Source organism: Tiliqua scincoides, chromosome 8, assembly GCF_035046505.1.
Source record: "Tiliqua scincoides isolate rTilSci1 chromosome 8, rTilSci1.hap2, whole genome shotgun sequence".
Classification (NCBI taxonomy): domain Eukaryota; kingdom Metazoa; phylum Chordata; class Lepidosauria; order Squamata; family Scincidae; genus Tiliqua; species Tiliqua scincoides.
Window position 1 is genome coordinate 59,887,764 of NC_089828.1, and position 12,166 is coordinate 59,899,929.

Sequence of the window (12,166 nt, forward strand, 5' to 3'; positions counted from 1 at the left end):
AATGGCCACCCCTGTTTGCCAGTGGCATCTGGCCATGAGGTAGACTGCCTCCAAATATGGAAGTTCTGCTTGGCTATTGTGGCTAAGACCCAAGGACCCTTTGAAGCTGCCTAACACGGAGCCAGACCTACCTGGGGACACTGCCAGGGCTGAACCCGGAACCTCCTGCATGCAAGTTGACTCCACTTGACTATGGGATGGTGGCCGCTCCCCAAAGGGTAAACCCTTCCTTCTCCAGGGGACTTCCTCATCATTTTGAAGCTATCCCAGGTAGTGAACATGACATCACGTGGCAGTGAGTTCCTCAGGCTAATGACACATTGTGTGAAGAAGGGCAATCTTTGGTCTGTCGTGACTCCTCTGCCTGCCAGAGTGATGGGCTGACTCTGAGTTCTAGCCTTGCCTGTGCCCTTGCACTGGTGTCTGTCTACAGCCTGTATCTCAGCAGGGCTGCCAGGCTGTGCTCCGAGAGTCAGATTTGTCCGCCTCTCACTCCACTTTCCACTAACGGCAAATGGAGCTTTGCCTACTCTGTTCATCTCCGGTGAACTCCGAGAGAGAGTGTGGGTTGACTTGGATGGCTCTGCGTTCATTGTTCACAAATCTGAGCAATGAATCCTCTCTTCCTTTAATAAAAGGGTGCTAGTTCTGCAGTGCATTTGTGCACTTGGTGTATTGCAGTACAAAGTTTTAAAATGTTCAAAGGTCCCCAGAAAAGCCCTACTGGATCAGGCCAAAGATCCACCTAGCCCAGCAACCTGGTTCAGAGGTCAACCAGCTGGCCCAGAGGGAAACCCCACAAACCGGGTAGGCAGACAAGAGCCCCCCAGCAGAGGTAGACTGTTCTTGTACATGCAAGCTCCATATAGCCAGTGGTAGATCCTTTCTGAGCAACCAGGTGACTTCTGCTCTGTCTCTCTACAGACTGCCCTGCTTGTAGGAATGGGAGGACCCCCCTCCATTTTGCTCCTTTCATCGCCTGTGGGTTTGTTCCACCTTGCGCTCCACTCCTTCTGAACTGCACCTTAATTAGGAGACTTTCTGAAATTAATTCCAGAACTGGAGCAGGCCTCATCTGCAAGACATTTCCGTTCCTTTGTCTCTCTCCCTGCCCCCTGCACAGTTCCAAAGTGTCATCAATACTGCTGGGGGCTGTTTGGATGCGACTCTACCAAGGTTCCTTTGGTGCAGTGTATAACTGATGTGCACCTGCACTCCTGCGCATGGGTAAAACACCACACAAAAATAATCTTGGCACAACTTGGTTGTGGTCCAGTTTTCTTCCTGTACGCCTGCGCAGGGGTGATGTCATGGTGGAGAAAGACAAATCATTAGGGGCAGAAGGCACAAGAAGCTGTGGCCATTCACACGTGCACCTTGCTCTGGACAGTTAGCAACAAAAAAATGGAGCAGTGGAGGATCCCTGAGGTGTGAGTTTCACTTGGGGAGCAAGACCAGATATCCAGGGAGAAATTCAGAAGCCTCCTGCTCAATAGGGCTGATATCTGCACACCAACTGGGGGCCAATCCTATGCAACTTTCCAGCACTGATGCAGCCCCCAGGTAAGGTAACAAATGTTCCCTGACCTTGAGGAGTCCTGCGTGACTGCACCCCCCATTGCAGGACGCAGCACATGCCTTGTGGGCATGGCTGTATCAGTTCTGGAAACTGGATAGGATTGGATTGGGCCCTGAATCGGGAACACGTCAGCCCCAGTGTGGGCAAATCTATTTGTACCAGGATAATTAGCTTCAACACTATTTTATCGAAAAGCTACCTTGTCTCCAGGGTCGATGCTCCCTCCCCCCTGCCCTTGAGGAACATCCCACCTGCTGCCAAGTGGCATGGCCCATCTCAGATGCTTGTGGCATACCCACAAAGAAAGCGCTAAACCTGGTCATGGTCTTCCCTCGCCATGGCTGGAGGAGATCTTCCACCTCCTTGCTGGCACCTGCACCCTCTCGCTTTTGGCTCCCACGCCCTGGGCTCAGCTGACTGGTTGGCGGCTCCAGGTGCATCGTCAGCAAGGGCAGTTCTTGACTCAGGATGGACAGACCGTCCAGCTGACTGCCCTCTGACTTCCCTGGAGAAGTTGGCTTGTCCTCTGCTGATTCTGGAGTCAGTAGGCTGGTGCGCCTCTCCATATATTCTGGAGCTGATGGGCCAGTGCGCCTTTCCGTCAATTCTGGAGCCAGTAGGCTGGTGCGCCTCTCCATATATTCTGGAGCTGATGGGCCAGTGCGCCTCTCTGTCAATTCTGGAGCCAGTAGGCTGGTGCGCCTCTCCATATATTCTGGAGCTGATGGGCCAGTGCGCCTCTCCGTCAATTCTGGAGCCAGTAGGCTGGTGCGCCTCTCTGTATATTCTGGAGTCCGTGAGCTGGTGTCTGTCTGCAGTAGGCACCACCAAGAAGACTGGGGCCCAAACTTGTCCAAGGACCTTGGAAGTAACCCTGTCTGGGGGGCTGTGGCAGCCTGTGGATCCAGCAAAGCTTTAAGAGGTGCCTCTGGTGGGGACTGGGGGGGTCTCCTGGGAGTGGCTCTGGACTCAACCTCCAGCTCTGTCTGGGTCCAGGCAGTCACTGTAGGATGCCAGGCACTGTCCAGGGCTCCCTGTCCCCGCTTGGGTGGGGCCTCGAGCCCCCTGTCGGTCTCAGAGGCGAGCACAGTCCAGCCAGGCCCTCCAGGGAGGGGGTGCCTGCAGGTGGCCTCCATCGCCCGATGGAGAGGGCATCGGTAGTCGGATTCCGCCTCTGGGTGCCCGGTGAGCCTGTGGGTGGGCTGGCCCTCTTGCGGAAGGCAGCCCGTGTGGCTCAGGGGAGAGCCCTGGGGGGCCAGGTCAGGATGGGCTCGGAGGGAGCTTCTCCTTGGCTCTCCGTCTGGCAGGAAAATGCTCCTGGAGGGTGGCTCAGGCTGGACGAGGGAGCTTCTTCTAGGCTCAGGCTCCCTGGGGAGGGGGCTGCCCCTGCAGCTCACCTCAGGCCCTGCTTGGGCGGAGCTCCTCCTCCATTCGGTCCCTGGGGGGTGCAGCGGCTCAGTCTCTCGATGGAGAGCACACCTGAAGTCCCAGTCTATTTCTGGGGGCAGCACAGGCCTGTCGCTCACCCTGGCCTCCGGCGGAGGAGGAGGAGGCACCTTGTCTGGTGCAGGGTGCGCCTCTGGCTGAGGACCTGCACTCCTGGGGGGGAAAGAGACCCTGAAGGCAGGCTCTGTCTGGGTCCAGGCATCCTTGGGGTTGAGCACACACTTGCGGATGAGCTTCTTGGCCGGCTGCGGCAGGTCTTGTGGCCCCAGGTCTGGTGCTGCTGCCTGCGGAGGCCACTTGGGCGCCTGAGGGGGATCCCTGGGCAGGGGGGTGGTTTGGGTGGCCTCGTCCTTGGGGTTGACAATAGGCCTGGTCCACTGCCTGCTTATGGGCTGCCTGGTCCTCTCAGGCCCCGACTCCACTTCCAGAGCAGGCCGGGGCCTCTGGCTCGCCTCCTCCCTCTGGGCGTTCAAGCCCTGCTGCAGGGCCACCAGCATGTGGCTGGTCGTCATGCTGAACTGGTTGGGCTGGGCGGTACACCTGCCATTCCAGTAGTCCATGAGGGTCTGGGGGGAAGCGCTTCGGACCAACAGCCTCCCTCGTGGGGCAGGGCTGCCGTAGGCAAGGTCGCTGTCTCGCTGGAGCAAAGCACTCTGGGAAAGGTCACTGTCCTGCCTGGCCGAGGGGGCCTGAGGGGGCCTGCCTCCTTTGGGAGGAGAGGCGTTCCGGAGGGCACTGCTTCCTCTCTGGGGAGGTGTGTGGCCTGGCAGTGGGGTCTCCAGTTCACTTCCTCTCCGCGAAGAGACTCCCGGGGGGATCTGGGACCCTCGCAGAGCAGTCCTCTGGGGAGAGGCACCCTGGGAGAGCTCGCTGCCTCTGCGTGAGGAAGGGGTGCTCTGGGGAAGGGCAGCCCCTCCTCTCTGAGGGGAAGCTCTTCGGGGAGCCTCGCCGCTCACGCTTCCTCTGTGGGCAGGAGCACTCTGGGAAAGGCTGCTCACTTGCCTCTGGCCCTGGGAGGGAGCGCTTGCCCTGCGGGGGGAGGCGCTTTGGGGGATGTCACTGTCTTTGGGGGGAGAGCCACTCCCTGGGCACCTCGCCACCCTTTGTGACGAGGGGGGTGCTGGAGGGCTCCTGTCTTGCCGGCCTGGGGCACTGCTGCTGGCATGTTCCTGCGCTGGCGAGGTGTTCCGGGGAGCCTCTCGGCTTGGCCGGGGCAATGGGCTCCGCTGGACGTCGTAAGCCATTTGGATGGGAATCATGCGGGCCGCCGCGCTGGGCAACTGGCCTGGCCTGTCCGACCAGCCCTTCTCACGGGCGCTCATAAGCTGATCGCAGCACCCCAAGGTCCCCCTCCAAGGTCACCCGGCACTCCTGCGTCCAGCAGCGGCACTCTGGGCCCTCCACAGAACGGCTGGCTCTTCCCAGAGCATTTCAGGGACCTCCGAGTTCTGCACCGGCCCAGCAAGCTCACGAGGCATGATGTCATCAAGTCAGACTGTGACATCATCGGGTGCTGTGCAGAGGTTAACTATTTCTGTGGCCGGCGTTTCATTGCACCGGTTGGTGGAGGCAGCAGCGTCCAGCCGCAGCAGCGGCTCCTCGGCCGCGCTGCCGTCCCAACCGGCCCCGTCCAGGCTCATCTCTTCTGCGGCTGGGACGCGCCTCGGAGCCGCGCCGAGCGCCGCTGGAGCAGCAGGCGGGCTCGGTTCGGAGGGGACCATTCCCGCCCTCTGCGCACGCTCAGAGACCCTCTTGCCTCTCTCCGCGCCTCTTCCGAGGCGGCACATCCATCGCTTCGGTCGAGGGGGGCGCCTCGCGGCCAGGACCCCCCTTCGCCCCGCCCCCCTCCGCCTCCTCCTCCTCCCGGGCAGCGAGCACAGCGCGGCGGCGGCCCCTTTAAGAGCGGCGGGGGCGCCCTCTGGCGGCGCGCGGCGGCGCTGCGGTGCAGGTGCAGGAGCGCGGTCCAGGTGCGGCCGCCCGTCCGCTCCGTCCGCATCATGGAGCGCGATCGGGGCCCGCGGGGCTCGGCGGTGGACCTGGGCTTCGGGGCGCTCAGCACGCCGCAGCTCCGCGCCCTCATGCGCGACGAGACCTGGCTGGAGCGCATCGTCAAGCTGAGCAGGAAGGTACGCGGCGCAGGATCGGGTCCCGGGGGAGCAGGATCGGGCCCGGAGCGGGGGCGCCTCCGCCTCCAGCCAGGCGCCTCGCCGCGTTCCTCTCCCCCCCACCAGCCGCCCCCTCCAAAACATGTCCCGCCCCCGAAAAATCCGGGGGTCCCGAGGGACGCCACCAGGCCTGCCTCGCCCCCCCCGGCTGTGCCACTGGGTTCCCCCAGGAGCCCCGCTGCAGAGAAGTCCGCTCAGAGGCCCGCTGGCGGGAGTGCTCGTGGGGGGCTCAGCCGGCAAGGCCTGCGCTGGCTGTGCGGGAGGCAGCCCTCCTGTGCCTGCCATCCAGTGTGAGCCCTCCCTCTAGATGTGCCCCCAAGTTCTGCCTCCATCGCACCCCCCAGCAGTAGCTGCGTGCACAATCAGCCCCCCCGGCAGGGACCCCAAAATTGTGAGGGGGGCCCTGTTTCCATGGAGCCCAGTTCTCCAGGTTCCCGTATGGGGACGTTGGGCCCCTTTCCGCGCGCCCCTCCTTTGTCCCCCCCACCCGCTGAAGAAGCCTCCTTCTCCGGAGGGATTGTTGCTCCGGGGGGGGGGAGGGGACGGGTGGGCAGGTGTGCCTGGAAGGGAGCGGTGCTGGCCAGGCCTGGCTGCTGCTTTGTCTCTGCGGGCCCCATCCTGGGCCAGCCCCCTTCCTCTGCAACCCTGTGCTGGACGGTGTTTGTTTTGCTGAAGCCCCACAGGTTCTGTCACCCTGGGGGGGGCAGTGCCCCCCTCTCCCCAGCTAGATGCACCAGGCTGGGCGTGTGTTGTGTCTGCCCAGCACGCAGCCCCCAGTGCCCCCCTTCTGCCAGTGTTTTCACCCTTGATGGCGTCTGGTTTTTCTGTTGCCTTTACGGCAGCCAGAGAGAAACAATGCCAGCCCTCCACTTGCATTCTGCTCAGTGCCCCCCCAATCCACCACCCCTCTCCTTGCCCCCCGAACCTTTGCAGGCCCGCTGGAGTTGGCTCTCGCCTCTCACAGCTGCGACGTCACCCTGAATACGTTGGCTGCTGTGTTTATCTTGGAAAGGCACCTTGCCTGCCTTCCTGGGACAAGGCAGCCGAGCCCCAGGACCTGGCAGGAGCGCCCAGGCAGTTGCAGGGTTCCGCCTGTGCTGCTGATTCCTGTGACAGAGCAGTCACCCCCTGCGCCTGCATTCCTGGCAACAAGCAGGGGCTTCAGGCGGGGAGAACCTGCCCTGCTTCTGGGTCAGAAGCCCAAAGATCCATCTGTCCAGCATTCTCTTTTCAAAGGTGGCCGCCCAGATGCCACCAGAAAGTCCACACACCTGAGACTGAACCCCAGTCTCCCCCTGTTCATCCCCAACCGCTGGGCTTTTAAGGTAGACTGCCCTGAGCGTGGGGGTCCATGCCCAACCCTCCTGACCTGAGTATGAGAAACGTCCTGCTGGGTCAGAGTGAGGGCTATCCAGTCCCATGCCTGCCCCTCTACAGTGACCATCAGGGTGCTTCCAGGAAGCCCCCAAGCAGGGCACGCTCCGGGCCGCTCAGATTTCATGTCTCAGCACAGACTGCCTCTGCACGTGAAGGTTCTCCATCACCCCCAGGACTGAGAGGTGTCAGCAGAGCTCTCCCGCCTTTCTGTGTCTGTCTGCTCCAAGAGCCAGGCTGGATCAGGCCCCAGCAGGCCCATCAAATCCAGCATCCTATTTCCCACAGTTGCCAAGCACAGGACAGAAGCAGCCCACTGGAGGGAGGAGCACTGGTTCTCAGTTAGTACATCAAGGCAGAGGTACACTTCTGGAGATGGGGGCTTCCCTTGGCCATCATGGTGACTGGTTCTGTCCTTCCACATCATTGGGTGACCCTACAGTCTGCTATGCTGAGATTCCACCATAAGCTCCAGCTGGCTGGATGCCCCTGCCCAGCTCCCAAGCCAGGCACGATGGCCAACTCCTTCCCCGATTGACTGCCTTAAGCTAAGCAGGGTCAGGCCTGGTTAGTACTTGGATGGGAGACCGCCTGGGAATAGTGGGTGCTGTAGGCTTATACCATAGTCTTTCGAGACTGAAGGTTGCCAACCATTGCCTCATGGCAAAGGTGGGGTGATAGGAGTGGTGCCTGGACTCGCTGCAGCCTGGCCAAGGTTGCAAGCCAGCGTCAGACAGGAGGCCAGGCTCCCGCAAGGCATTGGAATAATATGGCATCAGGAGAAGCATCGTGGAATGTATGAAATAGTAGCTGGGCATGTTTCCGAGAAGGCCAGTGGAGGAGAGGTGTCCAGGTGCTGAGAGTCTGCCAGGCAGTGGCACCTGCTCTTGGGAGGGGCTCCGAGGGGGGTCCAGCCCTGGCCACAAATGCCTCCTGAGTTCTGAGCCCTCCTGGGTGTCCTTGCAGTTCCAGAACCTGCAGCTGGAGCGGGAGATGCGCCTGGCCTCCAACTACGCCCTGGCCAAGCAGAACCTGGCGCTGCAGCCCCGATTGGAAAACGGGAAGGCCTCGCTGGCCATCAAGTACCAGGAACTGTGGGAGCTGCGCGAGGCCTGCCGGGACAAGCAGCAACGCCTGGGTGAGTGGGAGTCCGGCACCCTCCCCTGTTCAGGCCCCACCTCACCCAGTGGAGGGCAGCCAAACCAAGTCCTTCTGCCCTCCTTGAAGTCCCAAATGGTGGCAGATGCCCCTTGACCTGTTTCAGCTCTGCACTCTTGTCCTAGAGATGTGTGACGGGGAGCACCAATGGAATGAACTCTGCACATGGGCAAGAGTGTGTGCTTTCATGCCTGCAGAGTGCAGCAGAGGATGGCTTGGCCCATGAGCTGTCTGGGCACTCTGAATATGCTCTCATTCCCCTGCCTGTCTTGGCTGTGCTGGGCCCATTCACCATGTTGTGCCAAGGGGTGGTGGTGGCTGGATTCTGAGTGGTCCCTGCAGGCCGTGCTCCTGGGCAAAATTGCTGCCCGCTGAAGGAAAGGCCTCATGCCAACTGACCCCAATTGGCAGAGAACTGGGGAAACATTCCGGAATGTGACCCCCCCCCCACCTGTCACCTTGTGCCATGCCCTGGCAGTACCAGAGTGTGCAGCAAGCAGAGGGTTGGCTTTGAAGGGAAAGGGCCCAGATCCCCCCAAGCTTCCCTGGCTGGCCTTGGCCAGTGGCTCCCATGCTGCGCAGTGCCCTCTTGTGGTGGGTGGTGCTGAGGATCCTGCAAGGTCACCCACAGCCACAGAGGCATGTCTGTCCCACCTTGATCCAGTCAGAGGGAGCAAAGCTTGTTGTCCCAGTCATGCTCCCCTCCAGGTTTTGGCCACATATGGAGGCCATGGACCATACAGGGCCCACGGGGGGCTGCTGTGTATGAGAGAGGAGCAGCATCCAGTTCCGTGCACTCTGGCCTGCAGCCAGATGTGGGACAACCCACCTCATCACCTGTCTGCGAGAATGGTGCTCAGGGGGGGGGGCCACCAGCACCTGCCCAGGGTTGGTCCTGTCTCTCATGCAGGGAGCACAGATGGAAGGACCTCTGGGTTGGGTTGGGCGGCCTTGGCAACTGCAGACCCCATGGAGCCTCAGTAGGTGGCCCCTGGAGAGGCAGTGGCAATGGGTGAGGACCTCTGTGGCTGACTCACAGGAGCTGGTACTTGAGGCTGTTGTTTGCCCTGCAGGGGCCTGTATGGAGAAGTGGACCCCAGAGAACGCTGTGGGCAGGCTGCAGGCAGAGCTGAGCGGAGTGGAAGCCAAAGTGGAGGTAAGTTGGGGCTGAGGGGGGTGTGTTCCAGGTGCCTGGGAAAGTGCCCAGATGTGAGTCTCTGGATTCTTGAACTTGTCCTTATGGAGAACGAGGGAGTCATGGGCGCAAGCAGCACATTAGCAGATGTCTATCTTGTTTTCCATAATGCTCAACCAGGAGCCCCCCAGCCAGGTATACAGGAAATAGCCCTTGCCCACGGTTGCATCCTAGCAACTGTGATTCAGTGGTAGACTGCCTTTGAACACGGAGGCTCACTGACCTTGATAAGCCTTTCCTTTGTGTGTCCACCTAGTTCCACCTAAAGCCACCTAAGTCAGTGGCCATCACCACATCTTGGGGCAGTCAGTTCCACAGATTCATTATGTGTTGCAAGAGGAAGAACGCTGTTTCGGGGAGTGATGCGACAAGGCAGCTGCGTGGGGGATTCGTTCAGAAAAGCCTCCTCTCCTGAGAAGAGTGCAGGGCAGCCAGGCCTTCCCTTCCGAGGAAAAGGCTTCGCAGAGGCAAAACAAAACAGCTCCTCAGTCAGGGATCTGGTGTGAATCCACAGCAGGAAGAAAGGAGAGGAACTGCTCTCCGAAGAGCAGGCTGGGAAAGAGAGAGACCACTTCCAGTCCGAGGATGGAGATTTGTGAAGAAAAGTAGAAAATGTGACAATTGCACCCTTCCTGACCCAGATGTCTTGTTTGTGAGGGTTGCAGCCCGAGGGTTTCTTTGGGGTGCATCCAAGGGGGGAGAGGGTCATGGGTCGGGGGCAAGATGTTGCTCAGGGAAATAAACCCCTCGCCTTCTCCTTCGGTCCCTGGGCTTCAAAGGGGAGGAGAGGAAGGCCGTCAGGAGGTGACTGGAGGGTGAAGCCTGAGGAGCCAGGAGGCTGCCTGCCTGCCTGCTGAGCCCAGGTGTGCAGGTTCCGTGCAATGTGGGGCAACTCTACCTGACACAGCATCTCACAAGGGGCTTGTTGTAGCAGGTAAAGCCACACCTGCCTGGCCAGGGTGCCCCCAGATTTAGCGACTGTGCAGTTCCGGGTGGGCCTGATGCTCTCAGCCACTTACAAAGTGCATCATTAGGTTTCGTGGGTCCCCTCTTTGTTGTGTGGACAGGATTCAGACCAGCATGGCCAGGGCACACGGTGAGTTCAGCTGAGAGAGAAATGCAGACAGAACCAAGCAGATCCCAGCAGGCGACAGAAGGCCTCACCACGCCAAAGCAGGAGTTTGCAGCCTCTGCTCTTTCCCCGGAGGAGGTGATCTGCCTGAGCCGGCAGCCTGGTAGCAAGTGGGGGCCAAGCTGGACCGTCGAGAGCTGACCTAAGTGCTGGCAGCCCTGTCTAGAGCTCAGATCACAGTGTGGATGGAGGCTGCAGGAGAAGCTGCCCAAGTGCCTGACCAGTCTTGGAGGTTCTGCCCACGGTGTGCAATCCAGACCAGCAGGAAGGCAAGCACACCCCCTGGAAGCACAGGGGTCGCTGTTCTGATTGGAGTATGTTCTCCAGCCCAGCCTTTGGTCCTTCCTGGCAGGTGCACCCGCATTTGTGACTCCCAGGCGCCGAGCAGGAACCATTAAAATGTTGCTTCCTTCCCCCCCAGACGTGTGTGTGGAAGGCCCGTGAGCTCAGTTCTGCTTCTGACTGCAGTGCTCTGACCCACACGTGTGTGCCAGGCAGAGGAGGCCCCCCTGCCCCTCCACTCTTAGTCTGCCCCCTCCCAGTCTGTTGTGGTGCACCTGCCACCCTCCACAGAGGGGATGCAATCATGGAGGTTGTGTCGAGAAAGGCTGTGCTGGGACCCAGAGTCCTTTGGGGGCCTGTAGAAGATAGGGTGGACAAGGCCCATCCTGCAAAGCGACCTCCATCACCCTTTGGGGCCCAGGACTGGCAGCCACTCTCCAGGGTCTTGGACAGAGGCAGGTCTTTCCCTGGCCTGCCACCCGCTTGCTCCCACCTGGAGGCACTGCTAGGACTTGGGCTCTCCCGAGGCTTTCTGCAGGCACTGCCTGGGTTGCCTTCTTCCACACTTGCTCTGGGGCAAGAGGTGCCCTGGCAGCCCCCTGGAGCCCTGGCACTGGTTTTGCTGCAGGCAGTGGGGAATATAAGAACATACATAAGAAGAGCCCCACTGGATCAGGCTGAAGGCCCATCTAGTCCAGCTTCCTGCATTCCTGTCAGGAAGTGCCCTTAGTGTGCATGTCGTGGTGTCTTCTTCACACATCCCTCCCATCCCACAGGAGCAGATGGAGCAGTTCCTGTGCTGGGACCTGCCTGCAGAGACCTTTGTGGAGACCTTCCAGCACAGCCGCACCCTCTCCCACCTGCGCCGCACCCAGCTGGAGAAGCTGCAGGAGATCCTGAAGCTAGAGAAGGAGAAGGCCCCGGACAAGCCCAGCCCCAGCTGCGAGGAGCCCCCGGCTGCCCCCCCAGCGCCCCCTGCACCCCCTGCCGTGGCCCATGCCACGCCAGCCCCCAAGGTCTTTCAGCTCCGCCTGGCGCCGGCTTTCCTCATCCCCTCAGAGGCTGTGCTGCCCCTCCCCGTGGCTGCCGCTGCTCCCCAGAAGTGCTGCCTGCCGACTCTGAGCACCTCACACTCCACAGCCTCCTTTGTGAGCTCCCCCCTGAGCCTCATTGGACACATCCACTTGCCACAGGCCCACCTGCCCCACGCCAAGAAGAAGGAGCCCCCACACCGGTAGCCGCCACGGGGCCGACGGGACATTTCCACCGACGCCTCTGACATGAGCCAAGGTGTGCCAGAGTCCCAGGTGCAAGGTCAGCCCCAAGGACTTGGCTCTCTCCGACTGGCCAGAGCTGGGGGCTGGGGGCGTCGAGTTGGCTCCCCATTCTCTCTGGCCACCGTGTCCTAGGATTTGGCCCCCACCCCTTCAAGCAGCCTGGCCGGCTGGAGCTGTCACATGTGTCGACGGGGCAGTTTGCACGCCCACCCTGACCAACTTCAGAAATGAGGAGGGGATTCTCCGCTTCACCCCCCTCCCGTCGTCTGGGGAGCCTGCAGGCCTCACAACCCCATCGCGAGAAGCAGCCCTGCGGACAGCTTTTTCTGCAGTCACGCTGCTGCTGCTGCTGCTGCTGCTGCTGGATGGCCAGGCCCTTCTCCAGAGCCCGCCACAGCAAGCTGCCTGGCAGACACCCCCCAGCACAAGCACCTCTATTTCAGTTGGGAGCAGACATGCCCAGGAACTGTGCCAGGAATTTGGGTAGGGGGGCAGAACGGCGGAGGTGCCGGGGCAGTGTTGGGGGTAGGAGCCAGACTGCCCCCTTCCTCACCATTC

The 12,166-nt window shown here is 60.9% G+C and overlaps 1 protein-coding gene across 1 annotated transcript; it reads left to right on the forward strand.

Moving 5' to 3' along the window:
- Window positions 1-4,282: 4,282 nt before the first annotated feature.
- Window positions 4,283-11,569, forward strand: VPS37D (VPS37D subunit of ESCRT-I). Its single transcript, XM_066636491.1, has 5 exons — window positions 4,283-4,339; window positions 4,432-5,151; window positions 7,531-7,702; window positions 8,796-8,878; window positions 11,108-11,569. The coding sequence occupies exons 1-5, from the start codon at window positions 4,283-4,285 to the stop codon at window positions 11,567-11,569; spliced, it is 1,494 nt and encodes a 497-aa protein (XP_066492588.1).
- Window positions 11,570-12,166: the final 597 nt, after the last annotated feature.

What these genes read in the sequence shown, in the direction of transcription:
- VPS37D (XM_066636491.1), top strand. Translation starts at nt 4,283, where the DNA reads ATGCGGGCCGCCGCGCTGGGCAACTGGCCTGGCCTGTCCGACCAGCCC. An exon ending in CCGACCAGCCCTTCTCACGG is followed by an intron (nt 4,340 to 4,431) that starts GCGCTCATAAGC and finishes GGCCCTCCACAG; the next exon opens with AACGGCTGGCTCTTCCCAGA. An exon ending in GGACAAGCAGCAACGCCTGG is followed by an intron (nt 7,703 to 8,795) that starts GTGAGTGGGAGT and finishes TTTGCCCTGCAG; the next exon opens with GGGCCTGTATGGAGAAGTGG.